General features: G+C 45.1%; 1 protein-coding gene across 3 annotated transcripts; it reads right to left on the bottom strand.

The window, feature by feature from the left end:
- Window positions 1-5,466: 5,466 nt before the first annotated feature.
- LOC129631774 (cationic amino acid transporter 3-like) lies at window positions 5,467-17,378 on the bottom strand. 3 transcript variants are annotated; one of them, XM_055553025.1, is made up of 12 exons: window positions 17,216-17,352; window positions 10,547-10,943; window positions 9,801-9,959; window positions 8,771-8,954; window positions 8,457-8,569; window positions 8,081-8,303; window positions 7,787-7,926; window positions 7,591-7,693; window positions 7,202-7,401; window positions 6,837-7,003; window positions 6,455-6,563; window positions 5,467-6,293 (listed from the first exon to the last, which is right to left on the bottom strand). In XM_055553025.1, the coding sequence occupies exons 2-12, from the start codon at window positions 10,923-10,925 to the stop codon at window positions 6,169-6,171; spliced, it is 1,902 nt and encodes a 633-aa protein (XP_055409000.1). In that variant the 5' UTR covers window positions 10,926-10,943; window positions 17,216-17,352; the 3' UTR covers window positions 5,467-6,168. The 3 variants fall into 3 exon arrangements, with proteins under 3 accessions (XP_055409000.1, XP_055409001.1, XP_055409003.1); XM_055553026.1 differs by having other exon boundaries at window positions 10,547-10,946; window positions 17,216-17,351; XM_055553028.1 differs by lacking the exon at window positions 10,547-10,943 and having other exon boundaries at window positions 17,216-17,378.
- Window positions 17,379-18,232: the final 854 nt, after the last annotated feature.

Here is an 18,232-nt window from a genome sequence, read left to right as displayed (position 1 = left end):
CTGTGCAGGGCTGGAGCTGAGACATCTCCAAGAACTGAAGCGGGGAATCCTGAGCACAGAAGACAGTCCTCACCCCTGGGTTGTTGGGGTGGAGATGGAGCTGGGCGGGCAGGGAGCATCTGCCGTGTTCCTATCAGCCCTGACTCTTCTGTGGTTACCCTCGGGGGAGGTTCTGAGAGGTTTATTTTATTGTAGTAAAGCATCCATAACATAACATTGACCATTTTAACCATCTTTAAGTGTCTGATCCAATCATATTAACTACATTCACCTTTTGTGCAACCAAACTCCAGGACTTTGTTTTCATCTGGCAAAATTTAAACTCTGTACCCATTAAGCAAAAATTCCTGTTTCACCCCTCAGTTCCTTGCAATCACCCTTCTACTTTCTGTCTCTATGAATCTGACTACACCAGGCACTACATTTCCATGGAGTCGTACAGTACTTGTCCTTTCCTGTCAGGCTCATTTCACTTAGAAGAATGTCCACAATTCCCTTCCTTTCTAATGCTGAATAAACAGTACATACCATATTCCTTGTACACACCACATTGGCTTATCCCTTCCTTGGTCAGTGGGCACTTGGGTTGCTTTCATGTTCTAGTTATTGTGAATAATGCTGCTGTGAACACGAATGTATAAATGTCTCTTCCCGAGTGTGGTTTCAATTCTTCTGGGTATATCCTCAGAGGTAGAATTGCTGGGTCATATGGTTTTAAGGTTTTTATCTGCTGGTGATGGAGAAAATGTTCACATATTGAGGTATGGAGAAGTCATTTTGGCTTATCCATGGTTCGGCCTGAACTCTGTGTGAATTAAAACAGCCTGTCAGACCCTCATAGCGCTTAACCACTAAGGTAAAGAATGTCTGTTTTGAAGATAAATATGAGTAACTCCCTTCTCACAGCGTCTGTGTTAACACTCCCTGGAAGATAAGGTTCCCTCCCCAGACACCAAGAAGCTTTTGTCTCGCTATGAACTAGGTCTGTCTCTTTTGAAACCTTGAAGGAATACACCCTGTCATGTTGATGTATGTCCTTTGCTTGGATGAGGTAGAAGACTGCGCTGGACACCACACTTCAGCAGAGCAGTTCCTCAGAGCTCTAGGGACACTATCTCCCTTGAAGGCCACAGTTTGGCTCAAAGAAAACTCTTTCCTATTTCAGTTATGTACTTTTCATTGATCATTTCTGTGGACACTTGAACTCATTTGATCAAGGACCTTGAGAAATACGAGCTGTAAGACTTGAGATCCCACTCAACCCTGCTCCCTCCCAGTCCTCTTACACGACTCAACCCCCCACAGTCTGCACCTGACCTGAGACATCCCAGTGTAGGGACCTTCAAGCTCAGCTGTGCCCCAACCAGGAGAAGGCAGCTTAACATCTCTGATGTGAATTCAAACAACACAAGCATGGAACAAGCACCGTGCCTGCATCCAGCCTTGCACAAAGGGATGGAAGAGGATGTGACTTGGTCCACTTCTTCTAGGAGCTGTTTTCTGGGAGAGCTGAGCGTACACACGCACATACACACACACACACACACACACACACACTTCCTAGGTGGCGCTAGTGGTGAAGAACCTGCCTGCCAATCTACCAGGGCAGGGGATGTAAGAGACAGGGTTCTATCCTTGGGTAGTGAAGATCCCCTGGAGAAGGGCATGGCAACCCACTCCAGTATTCTTGCCTGGAGAATCCCATGGACAGAGGAGGCTGGCGAGCTATAGTCCATGTGGCACACAGAGTTGGACACGACTAAAGCGACTTAGCGCACGCACACACATACACTCACACACACGCGTACACACACGCATATATTTGTGTGTGTGTGTATGTGTATGTGTGTGTGTGTGTGTGTGTGTGTGTGTACATAGCTGTTGTTGGCCAAAATATTGGCTTTCTCTGCCCATTGAAAAAAAATATATGGAGACAGAGTTTGGAGGTAATAGAAAGGTGGCTTTAATTCTCAATTGGCAGAGAAGGAAATAAAGTAGGTTCAGGCCTCAAGAACTGTGCCTCCCCTCCTAACTCCTAGAAGTCTAGGGGTTTTTATAAGATGAAGGCTCGCAGTCAGGAGTCAGTGAAGAGGAACCAAGATGGTAGGATCTTGTCTTCTTCCTCTTGCATTCTTTCAAAAACCATCATAGGCTGGTGTCAGTAGCCCAGTGATTGAGTCGGGAAGTTCGGTGGGTCTGCGGCCTTCTTTCTGAAACGTAACAAGGTGAAGGGAGTGTCATAAGGGTAAGCAAAGGGTAATAGGTGTGAAGTGCAGCTCCTCCAGAATCAGGGGACAGAAAAGCAAAGCCAGTTACAGACATGCAGAGTTAGGAGCAATTAAAGTTAAGAAAAAAAAAAAAGGAATGTTTAGGCCTGCTCACTGTTTTCTTTTTTCTTCTTTGTTCTCAGGAAAGGGAAAGAGAAAAACTCACTCTGCTTTTTCCTTTTCACTGCCACATACACAGCAGTGGACTTGCTGCATCATATGGCAGTTCTATTTTTAGTTTTAAGAGACACCTCCATACAGGTTTTTTCTACAGTGGCTGCATCAATTTACACCCCTGCCAACTGTGTACATGGGTCCCGTTTTGCCCAAATCCTAGCCAACCTTTGTCATTTCTGTCCTTTTTGATGACAGCCTTTCTGACAGGTGCAAGGTGGTGTCTCTCGCGGTTTTGATTTGCATTTCCTTGATGATTAGTGCTGTTGAGCATCTTGTCACGTGTCTGTTGGCCACAGCATTTCCTCTTTGAAAAATATCTATTTAGTTCTGCTTATGTTTTAGTTGAGTTGTTTGTTTGTTTCTTTGATGTTGAGTTGTATGAGCTGTTTATATATGTTGAATATTGATGTATCATTTGCAGATTTATTTTCTCCCATTCAGCAGAAGAACTGACTCACTGAAAAAGACCCTGATGCTGGGAAAGATTGAAGGTGGGAAGAGAAGGGGACGACAGAGGATGAGGTGGTTGGATGGCATCACCGACTTGATGGACATGAGTTTGAGCAAGTTCTGGGAGTTGGTGATGGACTGGGAGGGCTGGCATGCTGCAGTCCATGGGGTCACAAAGAGTCAGACATGACTGAGTGACTGAACTGAACTGAAGTGTTAATTGCTCTGAGTCATGTCCGATTCTGCAATCCCATGGACAGTAGCCCACCAGGCTCCTCTATCCATGGAATTCTCCAGGCAAGAATACTGAAGTGGGTTGCCATGTCTTCCTCCAGGGGATCTTCCTGACCCAGGGACCAAACCCAGATCTCCCACATTGCAGGCAGATTGTGCTTTCAACCAAATAAGAGGCCAGTAGTACATGTAATGGAGAAGGCAATGGCACCCCACTCCAGTACTCTTGCCTGGAAAATCCCATGGATGGAGGAGCCTGGTAGCTGCAGTCCATGGGGTTGCTAAGAGTCGGACACAGCAAAGTGACTTCACTTCACTTTTCAGTTTCATGCATTGGAGAAGGAAATGGCAACCCACTCCAGTGTTCTTGCCTGGAGAATCCCAGGGACGGGGGAGCCTGGTGGGCTGCCGTCTATGGGGTCGCACAGAGTCAGACACGACTGAAGCGACTTAGCAGCAGCAGCAGCAGTACATGTAAGTGCTTCCCAGGTGGCACTAGTGGTAAAGAACATGCCTGCCAATGCAGGAGACATAGAGATGTGGGTTCCATCCTTGAGTTGGGAAGATCCCCTGGAGGAAGACAGGGAACCCGCTTCAGCATTCTTGCCTGGAGAATTCCATGGACACAGTCCATGGGGTCACAAAGAGTCTGAGATGACAGAACGGCTAACACTTTCACTTTCTTTTCGGGGAACAAAGATACCATATGCCATGGAGCAACTGGATGGGAGAGCCACAACTACTGAGTCCAAGTGCCATAGCTACACTCCATGCACTGAAAGGAAAGATCCCATATGATGAATGAAGATCCTGTGTGCTGCAACTAGGACCCAAAGCAGCCAAATAAAAAAATGAAAAGAAAAAAAAAAAACCCACAATAGCACAGCCTTGTGGTGTGATAGGGGCAGGATTCTGCCCTGCCCATTTGAGATATATACAATGATACTTTTGAGCTATGTTGCAGATATTGAACCCCCCAGCCAGCTGAAAAAAGTTAACTGTACACTACCCATGAACACATAGACCCCAGACCAGTTGGAATCAGAAAGTTGATGATGCTGATTCCCAGTGACCTCACACCAACCCATCAGAAGAATGTCTATTAGCTCATCATGTTCTCCTCTTTGAACAATTATTATAAACCTCCTCCTACCCTTCCATGTCAGGACACATGGTTTTGAGGGCATTAGCCTGCTTTTGCCCCCTTGGCTCTATCTCCACTATTCAGTTTGGTACTTGGTTACAAAGGCTGGATTTTGGCTACCCTATCACATTGTATAGCTACCCAAGGCAATCTAATAACTTGTAGTGTTTCTTGACCTCCTTCACTCTACTTCCATTGTTCCAACAAACAGTCCTATACTTCATTATTACCAACTTTTTGAATGTCCATACTCTAAATTTCAGCATTCTATTCTGCAGCAACAACTTTTTATCTTGTCTTTTTACTTTCACTTCCTATCTTAGAGCTTCACTCAACTATAACTATAACTATAACTATAACCACCCATTACCTAAACCACTTTGCCCCACTTCTAGCAATGCAGTTTCATTTTTCAATTGAAAATTTTTCTTTATCAACTCTACTGTGTGACTCTGAGTTTACAATAGAAAAGTAAAGACAAACAATCATTTACACAATGTTACACTATGTCTTGGAGAAGGCGATGGCTCCCCACTCCAGTACTCTCGCCTGGAAAATCCCATGGACGGGGGAGCCTGGTAGGCTGCAGTCCATGGGGTCACTAAGAGTCAGACACGACTGAGTGACTTCCCTTTCACTTTTCACTTTCATGCACTGGAGAAGGAAATGGCAACCCACTCCAGTGTTCTTGCCTGGAGAATCCCAGGGATGGGGGAGCCTGGTGGGCTGCCGTCTATGGGGTTGCACAGAGTCGGACATGACTGAAGTGACTTAGCAGCAGCAGCAGCACACCATGTCTATGAAGTGGGGGAAAAGATTTTTTAAAAATGATCATTTTATTGATATGAATGATCTACTTTATCTGTTATTAATCTCTTTGTTAAGAGTCTACATTGTCTGAGAGTAATATAACTACCCTAGCTTTCTTCTGTCACTGCTTATACAGTGTGTCTGTTCTTCTGATCTGTTTGTCCTAATATTTCAAGTGTAACTCTTTACACAATATACAGTACCCGAGTTTCCTTCCCATAAGGCAATCTCTGGTGTTTTTGCTGCAAAGAGCCACAAGCAGGATCTTCTTACCTGTAGGTTAATATTTTGTTTCTTCCTCTGGATGTTGATTATATCATGGTACTTTCTTTATGAAAGTTCATCTTGCTACACAGTTGTGAAGACTAAACTTTTCATTATGCATATTATGCTATTAAAAGTTTATTTGAAAAAATATACATATACAACATCAATGTGATTTTTTCCACTGCCAGTAAACATAGAGCTTTAAATGCATACACCATCACAGTCTGTCAGGGAACGTTTAATTTTAAGGAATCCTATATGTTGTTTTCTGTTTCTCAAGGGCCTTCTGTTCCTTATAAGTTCCTGGAAAAAAGGAATGAGCAGAGCTGCACGCAGTTCTCAGGACTGAGGTCATGAGGTAGAACACATACATGGATTCCTTTCAGTAACCTTTTTACTTTTCTGTAAAACTACTTAGTCATCTTCCTATTTCCAATACATGGATTGTCTTCTGGCCCGGTGACAATTGCTATTCCCCTAGTTACTGTTGCTATGGACCTATGACTATTGTTATTCCCTTAGTTACTGTTGTTAAGCATCTGGTTTCGGTGTTTTTTACTCAACTTTATTTTTCTGCCTAAAGGTTCCTTGTATAACAATATATAAGCACACCGTGCCATGAATAAAGTACCCTTGTTCCACTAGAGACTTGGGTCCCCCACGTCCTTCTTTTCTTCGCCTTCTTTTTGTTGACTCCTGTCCCCAGGTTCCGGTCTGTCAAGAAGACAATAACAACAGTCCACAGACTCAAAGTGTCCCTTGAACCAGAAGATAACTCCAGTGCCTGGAGGGACTCCACACAGCATCTATGTCCTGTGGTTACAGGATGTTTTTGTAAAACACCAGGGATGTTTTTGTCAAGTCAGAATTGGAGGCTGGTGCCTGTGGCTCATCGTTCCCCGCCAGGCTGTGTCGGATCCCATATCCAAAGTATATGACAAATCCTAGTAGGGAAATGAGACGGTGAGAAGGGAAAGTAGGAGCTCTAATCACTTACAAATACCCAATAGACCTCCTAGTACGGTGTCTGACAAACTTTTGGGGACAAGATAGTAGGAAGAGTACTGGGTTCAGTCACACCTCTTTATCCCAGAAACTCACTTACCAATTGCATTCCAGATGCCAAATTGGACCCAGGCCCCAGAGGTGATCTGCATCATCAGGTAAATGTTCACAAAGATGCTCACCAGTGGGAGGACAGGCAGAACAGGGACCTGTGGGCAGAGTCAGTTCATCCCTGGACACAGCCCAGACGTCTGAAAGGGAGACCCTACCCCACATGGGTGAGAAGACTCGAGTCCTCTTCAGGCTGTGTGTTGAGTGCCTGCTGAGATTGTGTATGTAAAGCACTCTGTGTGGAACTGGGAAGGGACCACTGGTTTTAGCAACTTCTCTTCTTCTCTGGACCAGGAGAGGATGTTTAGATGTCAAAGCCTGCAGACTGCATTCACTGAAGGTGGACACTTTGGACACATAAGGTCACCTACCTTGAAGTAAAGGGGAGAGGGGTCCTGGGGCTGCCTCCAGATGATGGCCGTGACCCCAGTGATGAGCAGCAGCAGCAGCACAGCCACTGTTGTGAGCACGGAGTCTCCAGAGAACACCTGGCTGGGCCACTGGGCCAGGACCAGGCTCAGGATTATCAGCAGGAGAACTGCAAGGGTCAAGGAGGAGGAGAACAGGCTGGACCCAGAAGACAAATGTATCAGTGCCTTGGGTCACACCCCACTCCAAAGTTGCCCACCCCAGGAAGGGACATCATATCTCCAAGGCTTTTCAACTTCCAAAATACACATTCCCACCACCTCCTGTCAGTTTCAGAATATGACCAAAGAGAAATCCCACTGCTCACCAAGCAGGAAGGCACATCCATAGACAATCTGGCCAGATTTCTGGGTGGGGATATTGCTGGCAGGGAACCACAGACTCTTTAGAAAGTTTGACATTCTTGCTTCAGGTATAGATCCTGAAGGACTTTCTTCAGTTACAGGCCCCATCTCAGTTTCTTCCTCTGTTTTCTTATTCTTGCTGAAATTCTGATCTGCCTGGTACCTGAATTAGAGGTATTAAAGCAATATTAAGAGTAGCCCCTACTGATCCATCATCACACAATCTATTCCCCATCTGTGCTGCCTTAAGCAGAGCAGGATTTTAGAAGGCAGCATATCAGCCAAAGATGACTACCTCCCTATCAGTTCCCACAAGTCCAAGACCCGAAATCAAAGTGAAGTGGAGTCTCACCTGAGGACAAGCACAGAAAAAGCCACAAGGGTGTAATCAAGCATGATCCCAATTAACATGAATTCCACAATATCTCGGAGCTCGAAGGCTAATGCCACGATTGCTAGAATGAGGGTGGAAGAAGGGAATTAGAAACCACTGGAAAAGTCCAGGTGAGGGGAACTGATTAGAGAAGGAGTGGGTTTTGCTTATTCACCTGCAAGAGTTCCAGAAGCCAGGATGGCTATGATGGGGCTGTGGGTACCGGCATGGATCCATCCAAGTCTCCGGAAAAGGAGCCCATCATCTGCCATTGCACAGATCAACCGAGACAAGACAAACATGGCTCCAAGGAGGCTGGATAAGAAAATGGGAACATGTGGAGAAGCAGGACAGACCGGCCATCTGCTCCCTAGTCCATGTGAGGTGTCCTTCCCTCTTGTCTCTCAATCCCAAGGGACAGGATACCTGAGCATCTGACAGTAGATGGGGAGAAACTCATGACACTGACCTGTATAAAAGGGTACATAGGAAGACAACAGCCATGACGTATCCGGCAGGAGCCCACCCAACATGGAAAAAAGCCTGTGGTAAAGGATTGTAGTGATGAATCTGGTAGTAGGGCACCATGAGGGTGAGTGCCACCGAGACACCCGAGTACGCCAAAAAGCAGATGAAGATGGAGATCACCATGCTCAAGGGGACGGAACGCTGAGGATTTCGAGCTTCTCTCCCTGCAGGATGGGTGGAAGTACTGGGTCAGGAAACACACTGGGGTGAACACAAAACCCCCTCCCTCACACACCTCACCTTCCACCCATCCCTAAGCCCAAGGGGAGCCCAAACCATGTCCAAACCCCCGACGGGACATACAATGACCTTGTTACCTTTAGTGACAATGACATCAAACCCAAAATATGATCTGAAAAATATAGCTGCTCCGTAGAGAATCCCTTCAAAGCCAAAAGGCACAAACCCTCCAGAACCCAGAGGGCCCAAGCTGTGGTGAGAGAAGGAACGAGGACAAACATGGGTGAGGTGAGTTCAGCCTTCTCTACTGGACTTCTCTGTTAACACCACAAGTTCTAGGCTCCAGGACTGCCATCACCTGGATCCATCAGCCTAGGTCTCTCAAGTCCCCACCATGCTGTCAACCCAGCACACCCTCACCCTTCACACGTGTTACTAAGGTCAAGGATACCCTCCAGTCCTATAGATGTCATTTGATCCAGATGTGTTTTTGTAGTCCTGTTCCATGAGCTGCCAGTTGTGCAGGTCTCCCTTAATGAAGCCAGAGATGATCATGAAGATTGGAATCAAAATATTCAAGCTTGTGAACACTTTGATAATCCAGGCTGACACAGGAACTCCAAGAACCAGTACTCCTTGGATAAGATGGAATAGGAAGCATCCAAAATAAATGAATATATAGAGACAGAAAGCAGACTAGTGGTCACCAGGGTCTGGGGGTTTGGGGACCGGGGTCGAGGTGGCAGATGGGCAGTGATTGCTCAATGGGTACTGGGTTTCCTTTTCAGGTGATGAAAATCTCTGGAACTAGGTGGAGGTGATGGTTGTACAATACTGTGAATTTACTAGATGTCACTGAGTGTGCCCTTTATGATGGTTAATTTCTTACTGTGGCAATCATCTCACAACAGGGGGGATCTAAAAAAATCATGACATTGTGTACCTTGAGTTTAGACAATTGTTTATGTCAAATATATCTCAATAAAGGTGGGCAAGTATTAAAATTGTTAATTTTACACCATGAGAATTTCATCTCCATTGAAAAAACATCTTTGGTCTCAATAGAGAGGAAGGAACTTTTTTGGTCTAAGGAAATGATTCTGAGCAGGCATAATTTTGCCTTCCAAGGGACATTTGGCTCTGTCCGGGGACATTCTCAATACCTCAGTTTGGGGGAATGGGCATCAGGGGTATCTAGTGGGTAAAGGCCAGGGTTGTTGCTCAAAACTCTATAATGACTTGAAAAAAAAAAAAAAAACCCCACCTTACAATGCACAGGACAACCCCCACACCAAAGAATGATCCAGCCCAGAATCTCTACTGCCAAGGGTAGAAAACAACCAGCTATGTCCTCCCTTTCTGTCTCTCATATCTCAGACCCTTCTTCCCGTTCTAAGCCCCCCACCATTCCACCACTCCAATCCTTTCCCACCCCACTTCCCCCTCCACACCTCACTCTTCTCTCACTGACCCCTTCTCACCAGTAATCAGCAGCAGTGGGCCCAGCATGACAAAGTCAGGGAAAGTGCCAAGGGCAGAGGGCATATACGGAGAGAAGGTTCCTTCTAACGCCTGAGAGATGTGGTTCCCAGTGAGGCTGTCAAAGGCGATGCTCCAGGCCTTGGCCACACAAGCAGTGCCTGAAGTGATAAGAGAAATATTCAGTAACACACATAAACACACATCCTCTGCTATGTGCCTTGGGATGTATTTAAAAAAAAAAAAATTAAGCAAAAACCCTAATCTCAAAGTTTCTCTTCACGGGGGGAGGGGAGAGAGGGAAGGGGAAAGCAGACCCAAATGATTCACAAAATACATCAACTGGTTAATACACTGAGAGGAGATCAATGCTATATAAGAAAAGAAGACAGGGAAGTGGGACCAGGAGGGCAGGGAGATGAGGGTGAAATGTAAAATCTAGAGATAATGGAAAATCCCACAAAGACAACAACTGAGCAGAGACTTCAATATGATGAGGGGGTGAGCCTGTGGGCCATGTCCCCCTCTCATCTACCCTCTACAGTTCCCTTTCTTCTGAGTTCTTGGTCCATCATTTAAGCAAAACAGGATAGAGCTGAGTAGAAAGAAGTTGAAGGGGTTTTGGCCACTATTACCAACTTCCTGCTGCAAGGTCAATAGCAAGGGGTTTATAAATGAGTATGACCCCAATATCACCTCCCTGTTTCTGGATCTTTAGCCCACATCTTCCCCCTACCCATCATCTCACCAACAAATAAGGACAAAATGAGGTTCCAGCCAATGACAAAGGCACACAGTTGTCCCATGATGACATAGCTATGGAGATACATAGAACCAACGTGTGGTATCCGGGCCCCCAGCTCAGCATAGCAGAGCCCAAACAACACAGAAGACAGGGAGTCCACCAAGAAGCAGATGATAACTGATGGTCCAGCTATTAGCTTGGCAATGAAGCCAATCAAGACGTATACTCCGGCTCCCAGGCTTCTGCCCACACCCAAGACAACCAGATCTAGGATGTTCAGATGAGTCATGGGACTCTCAGATTCTTCTATGGGCTCCAGCGGCCGCCTGCGGACCAGCTTCTGACCAAACTGGCGAACATACTGACACAGCATCCTAGACATAGTTGAGGAGACCACGATCTGCTGAGAAAACAAGACACAGAGCCATCAAGAATGTCCATCCTACACAAGGTCCTACTGTGTAACCCAGGAAACTCTGTTCAATATCCTGTGATAAACCATAATGGAAAAGAATATCAAAAAGCACCAAAATACATATATATAACTGAATCCCTTTGCCGTACAGCCAAAGTTAATACATTATAAATCAACTTTACTTCAACAAAACAAATGTTAGAAGAAAGAATGTCCATCTGCCCTTGGCCCTGGGAGTCCAATTCCACAAAGCAATGGAGTGATGGGGAAGTGAGTGAATAGTGAGTCACTCCGTCGTGTCTAACTCTTTGCGACCCCATGGGCTGTAGCCCACCAGGGCCAGGCCCCTCTGTCCATGGGATTCTCCAGGCAAGAATACTGGAGTGGGTTGCCATTTCCTTCTCCAGGGGATCTTCCTGACCCAGGGATTGAACCCGGGTCTCTTATGTCTCCTGAGTTGCAGGCAGATTCTTTACCATCTGAACCACCAGGAGAGTGACGTGGAGCAGGTGGTAAAAGGACTCACTGGGAAAGTTCTCCATCTCTGAGCTTTGGTCCCTTAAGCATAAATATACCTTTTAATATGTTTCAAAGTTACTGGAAGGGTGGCTGAAGAGAAGTTGGGGGACCAGAAAACATCACCCTAAAATGTGTCACTTTGGCTTGTGGGTTGTTTTGAGCTGAACACAATTAAGATGCTGCAGACTCAAAAAAATCTTTTTTCCTCTCACTTTATGGCTCAAAATCATTTCGATTAGGTAACCTATGCCAGGACCTATTAGCAGGGATAACTTTTTATCTCAGAAAGACTCTCCTGCCTGGAGCCACAAATATTTTTTCCCAAGCATTTGTTCTCCCCATTTTCCTGTAAGTTGTCTTCCTCCCTTTTGAAGCCCCAGATCCCTACTTCCTTCTCCTCAGCTCAGGGGAGTGTATAACCCTCAATTACCTGATTGTGCCTCAGAATTTTTATGGGCCCACCATATGAAGCAATTTGAATTTGTTAACCCTGATGCTAGGAAAGATGGAGGGCAGGAAGAGAAGGGGGTGACAGGGGATGAGATGGTTGGATGGCATTGTCGACTCAATGGATATGAATTTGAGCAAACTCCAGGATATAGTGCAGCACAGGGAAGCCTGGCAGGCTACACTCCATGGGGTCTCAAAGAGTCAGACACAGCTTAGTGACTGAACAACAACACTTAAAAATGGCTAAGATGGTAATTTCATGTAACTCGTATTATACCTCCATTGTTTACATTGCTACCAATTGTAAATAATAGAACTGGCTTCACCGAGTTGCTGGGTGTGTGTGTATTAGTCATTCAGTCTTGTCCGACTCTTTGTGACCCCTTGGACTATGGCCTGCCAGGCTCCTCTGTCCATGGGCTTCTCCAGACAAAAATGCTGGAGTGGGTTGCCATTTCTTTCTCTAGGGAATCTTTGAGACTCAGGGATCAAAACCAGGTCTCCTGCATTACAAGCAGATTCTTTACCATCTGAGCCACCAGGGCTGGGTGTAGCAAACCCAAAAGTAATTGAATATAAATCATCAAACTGTCACCCCTCATGAATACCCAAATCCATAGATGCCCAAGTTCCTTGCAGTTACTCCCGTATCTTCAGATGAGGAACCCACAGACACGGAGGGCAGAGAGTATAGTGAAGACGGAAATCAGTGGTCCACGTGTCATACTCACTGTATAAGGGTAATTATTGCTATTATATGAGACAAAAATATTCACATATCGTCAGGACACTGGTCCAATCACACCCCCTCCTCCCCCACACACCTTTTTTTCCCACACACTCCCAGCTCCTGCTTTCTTGTAGAAAATGGGTCTCTCCACCCTCAGGCTGGAGCCAGGCTGACTCCCCCTGCACTCTGAGGTTGCAGAGGTCTCTTTGGGAGGATGTGAACTCAGTGCCCAGTCTCCCACAGAACAGGGTGACCCGAGACTTACTGGACCCTTGGAGCAGAGCCTGGAGCACTGGGTCAGTCAGGGAGGCTGAGGTTAAGCCGTGTGGGGCTGGGGCTGAGACATCTCCAAGAACTGGAGTGGGGAGTCCTGAGCACAGAAGATAGTCCTCACCCCTGGGTTGTTGGGGTGGGGATGGGGCTGGGTGGGCGGGGAGCATCTGCCGTGTTGCTATCAGCCCTGACTCTTCTGTGGTTACCCTTGGGGAATAGTTCCAAGATGATTTTTGTTCCAGTATAATATTCATAAAATAAAATTGACCATTTTAACCATCTTTAAGTGTCCAGTTCAATCGCGTTAAGTACATTCACATTTTGTCCAACCAAACTGCAGGACTTTTTTCCATCTGGCAAAACCTAAACTCTGCACCCATTCATCAATTCCCCCTTTCTCCTTCACAGTTCCTGGCAATCACCATTTTGCTCTCTGTCTCTGTGAAACTGACCACTCCAGGTCCTTTACTTAAGTGGAATCATAGAATATTTATTAGTTGTTTCCTGTCAGGCTTATATCACTTAGTAAAGTGTCCACAAGGTTCCTCCATGTTGTAGCTTGTTTAGAATTCCCTTCCTTTGTAATGATAAATAATACTCTATTATTGACACATATCACATTTGACTTACCCTTTCTTGGTCAATGGCATTTGGCTTGCTCTCATGCTTTAGTTACTGTGAATAATGCTATGAATTTTGCATTTGATATCAAATGCTATGAATAGGAGTTTACAAATAGCTCTTTCAGAGTGTGCTTTCAATTCTTTTGGATATATTCTCAGAAGTAGAATTGCTAGATCATATGGTTCTAAGATTTTTATATGCCTGTGATGGAGAAAATATTCACATATTGAGGAATGTGGAAGTCATTTTGGCTCACCCATGTTCAGGTTCAGCCTGAACTGTGTATGAACTAAGACAGCCTGTCCAACCCTCACAGCTCATCTGCTTTAACCATTGAGGTAAAGAGCATCTGTTTTGAAGATAAGGATGAATAACTCCCTTCTCATTATGCCCATGTTAACAATCCCTGGGAGATCAAGTTTCTTTCCCTGACACTGGGGTGCTATTGCCTCACTGTCTCTGTACTAAGTCTGTCTCTTTTGGATCAATTTCACTATCATTATTCGGAATTCTTTATCAGGTAGATTCCCTATCTCTTCCTCTTTTGTTTGGTTTGGTGGGCATTTATCCTGTTCCTTTATCTGCTGGGTATTCCTCTGTCTCTTCATCTTGTTTAAATTGCTGAGTTTGGGGTGTCCTTTCTGTATTCTGGCAGTTTGTGGAGTTCTCTTTATTGTGGTGTTTCCTCGCTGTGTGTGGGTTTGTACAGGTGGCTTGTCAAGGTTTCCTGGTTAGGGAAGCTTGTGTCGATGTTCTGGTGGATGGAGCTGTATTTCTTCTCTCTGGAGTGTAATGAAATGTCCAGTAATGAGTTATGAGATGTCTATGGTTTTGGGGTGACTTTGGGCAGCCTGTATCTTGAAGCTCAGGGCTGTGTTCCTTTGTTGCTGGAGAATTTGCTTGTTATGTCTTTCCCTGGAACTTGTTGGCCCTTGTGTGGTGCTTGGTTTCAGTGTCGGTATGGAGGCGTTTGATGAGCTCCTGTCAATTAATGTTCCTTGGAGTCAGGAGTTCCCTGGAGTCAGGGTTTGGACTTAAGCTTCCTACTTCCAGTTATCGGTCTTAATTTTACAGTAGTTTCAAAACTTCTCCTTCTATACAGCACCACTGATAAAACATCTACGTTAAAGATGAAAAGTTTCTCTACTGTGAGGGTCACTCAGAGAGGCTCACAGCGTTACATGGAGAAGAGAAGAGGGAGGAGGGAGTTAGAGGTGACCCAAATGAGATGAGGTGGAATCAATAGTGGAGAGAGTGGGCTAGCCAGTAGTCACTTCCTTATGTGCACTCCACAACTGGACCGCTCAGAGATGTTCACGGAGTTATACAGGGAAGAGAAGGAGGAGGCAGGAGACAGAGGTGGCCAGAAGGATAAAAGGGGGAAATGAAAAGGAGGGAGACAGATCCAGCCAGTAATCAGTTCCTTAAGTGTTCTCCACTGTCTGGAACACACAGAAATTCACAGAGTTGGGTAGAGTAGAGAGGGGTTAGGGAGGAGATACAGGTGACCTGGTGGAGAAAATGGAGAGTCCAAAGGGAGAGAGAGCAGTCAAGCCAGTAATCTCGTACACTAGTGAAAAATGGGTCCTGAAGATTGGGTTCTTAAAGGTATAAAATTGGTAACAAATACATAAAAACAAAAATTAGAAATCTAGAGTAGGGTTTGGAATTTCAAAAATGCGATGTTAATGAAAAGAAGAAGGAAAAGAAAGAGAGAAAAAACGAACAAAGAAAAACAAACAAGGTCGTGAAAGTAATAAAGAAACTACAGGTACAAAATTGATAACTAATACCAAAAAGCAAAAATTAAAAATCTAGAGTAGAGTTTGGAATTTCAAAAATACAACGTTAAAAAAAAAAAAAAAGAAGAAGAAGAAGAAGAAAAATAAAGAGAGAAAACAAACAAACCAACAAAAACAATGTCGCAAAAATTGTAAAGAAAATACAGGTACAAAATTGATATCAAATACCAAAAAGCATAAATTAAAAATCTTGAGTAGAGTTTGGAATTGCAGATATACGATGTTATATAAAAGAAGAAGAGAAAGAAACAGAGGAAAAAAAAAGTCACAGAAATTATGAAAAAAACTATAGGTACAAAATTGATAACATATATCAAAAGGCTAAAATTAAAAATCTAGAGTAGAGTTTGGAATTTCAAAAATACAATGTTAAAGAAAAGAAGAAAAAGAAAAAAGAAAAAAAAAAAAAACACGGTCAAAGAATTATAAAATATATATATGAAGTTTGCTGAAGAAGAAAAAAAAAATAGGGTCTTTTTTTTTTTTTTGCAAAGTAATAGTTATAAAAGTGAAAATTAAAGGGCAATAGAGGACTTAAAAAAATTTTTTTTTTAATTAAAAAAAAAAAGAAAGAAAGATTGATCGTAAAAATAGTAAAAATATATCTAGGTCTTTCTCTGGTTTTGTTGTGAGTATTGTGGGTTCAGTTCATTTTTGGCAGTTCCTTAGTCCGACTTCTATTTCTCAAGATCTATAGGCCCCTTCCTATGTAATCCGTAGTAACCACAGGGTTTTAATCTATGGCCTGTAGCTTCCAAGGCATTTCCCTCTGTTATAGCTTCTTCTGTTTGCTGGTCTCTTCAGTGTCTGGTTCCCGCCCTGACACAAAGGGGACGGTGGAGGACACTATTTTTTTTTTTTTTTTAATTTAGGCTCACTTGTTCAGCCGCGCTGTGGGGAGGGAGGGAGGGATGCTGCAAACAGATAACACTGGCGGGCGCTCGCAGTGCCTCAGCCACACTGGGTCTGCCCCCGCTCACGGCGCGTGTAGCCTCCCTGCCCACACTGCTCGGGCTCTAGGTTGTTCCGCCGGGAACAATCAGAGGCCGGCCCTGGGCTGAGCTCCCAGGTCCAAGCCGCTCAGGTTCAGGCACTCGGGTAGTCCTCAGAGGCGCAGACTCGGTTGGGCCTGCGTTTTGTGTTCTTCCCAGATCCGAGCAGCTCAGGTGATGAGGTGTTTGGCGGGCGCCAATGCTGCGACCTATCGCCTCCCCGCCACTCGGTTATCTGGGTGTAAAACCGGCGCACCTTCTCAGGCAACTGTTGACCGTCCAGACCCCCAAGAAGTTTTAGTTAGCAAAGAAGCCTGCTTACAGTTTTATAGATAATGTCTCTCTGGGGCTGCGATTGCCCCCTTCCGGCTCTGGCTGCCTGTCACCGGAGGGGGAGGTCTGCAGCCGGCTATCTCTGTTCAGTCCTTTGTTCCGTGCGCGGGCCTGGCGGTGTCTTAGGTTAGGGCTGGCTTTTCGCGTGGTAGATATCCCACAGTCTGGTTTGCTAGCCCAAATTATTTCGCTCAGATAGCGCTCAGGACATTCGGCGGATTCTTACTCTAAGGGACACAGCCCGCGCCGCGCTTCCCTGCCCAGCCCCCGCTTGCTAATGCCGTGTGCAGGCGTCTGCACTGCTTCTCCGCTGGGGGAGTTACCGTAGGGCTCACAATCCGCGATTTTTAATTGTTTATTTTTTTCCCCTCCCTTTTATGTTGCCCTCTGTGCTTCCAAAGCTCAGCACAGATTCGGCAGTGAGAGGGTTTCCTGGTGTTCGGAAACTTCTCTCTTTTTAAGACTCCCTTCCCGGGACGGAACTCCGTCCCTCCCTCTTTTGTCTCTTTTTTTGTCTTTTATATTTTTTCCTACCTCCTTTCGAAGAGTTGGGCTGCTTTTCTGGGTGCCTGATGTCCTCTGCCGGCATTCAGAAGTTGTTTTGTGGAATTTACTCGACGTTTAAATGCTCTTTTGATGAATTTGTGGGGGAGAAAGTGTTCTCCCCGTCCTACTCCTCCGCCATCTTGGCTCCTCCCCAAGTCTGTCTCTTTTGAAACCTTGAAGGAATACACCCTGTCGTGTTGATGTGTGTGCTTTGTTTGGATGAGATGTAAGACTGTGCTGGAAACCGTGCTTCAATGGAGCAGCTTCCCAGAGCTATACGGACACTGTCTCCCTTGCTGTAGTCCTCAGTTTGGCTCAGATAAAACTCTTTCCTATTCCTATTACAGATAGTTTATTGATTATTTCTAGGGACACTTGAATTCATTTGACCATCAAGGACCGCGAGAAGTCTGGGCTGTGAGACTCAGGACCCCACTTCACCCTGCTCCCTCCCAGTCCTCTTCGGCGACTCGAGTCCCCACAGTCTGCATGTGACCTGACAAACCCCAGTGTGGGGGACCCCAAGCCTAGCTGTGCCTGAATCAAGAGAGGGGAGTTTAAAATCTCTGATGTTAATTCTAGCAACGAAAGCATCTATTAATAACAAGCATTGCATGTGTGTCCAGCCTTGCCCAAAGGGATGGAAGAGGATGAAGTGGAATGCGACTTAGTCCTCTTCTTCAAGCAGCTTTGTTTGCTGGGAGAAATGAGTAGAAAGGCAGAAGATAAACAGGAGGTAAGGGGTAAGGATGAATACTTCACTACACTAGGCACAATTATATCCACCATAAATTTATCCTAAATTATGTGACACATCTATATTTAATAAACAAATAAAGCCTCTTCATTGTCTACTGGAAATCCACATTTACCTTGCCACCCTGCATTTTGTCTAGCTACCCTAAACTGATTGCCAAAGAAGTTCAATGATAAGGGGAGCAAAAATTTACTTTGGCTCGGGACTTCACTGGTGGTCCAGTGGTTAAAACTATGTGCTTCCACTGC

This window comes from Bubalus kerabau, chromosome 17, assembly GCF_029407905.1.
Source record: "Bubalus kerabau isolate K-KA32 ecotype Philippines breed swamp buffalo chromosome 17, PCC_UOA_SB_1v2, whole genome shotgun sequence".
In the NCBI taxonomy this organism is placed as follows: Eukaryota; Metazoa; Chordata; class Mammalia; order Artiodactyla; family Bovidae; genus Bubalus; species Bubalus kerabau.
This window is presented reverse-complemented; position numbering and strand designations above follow the sequence as displayed.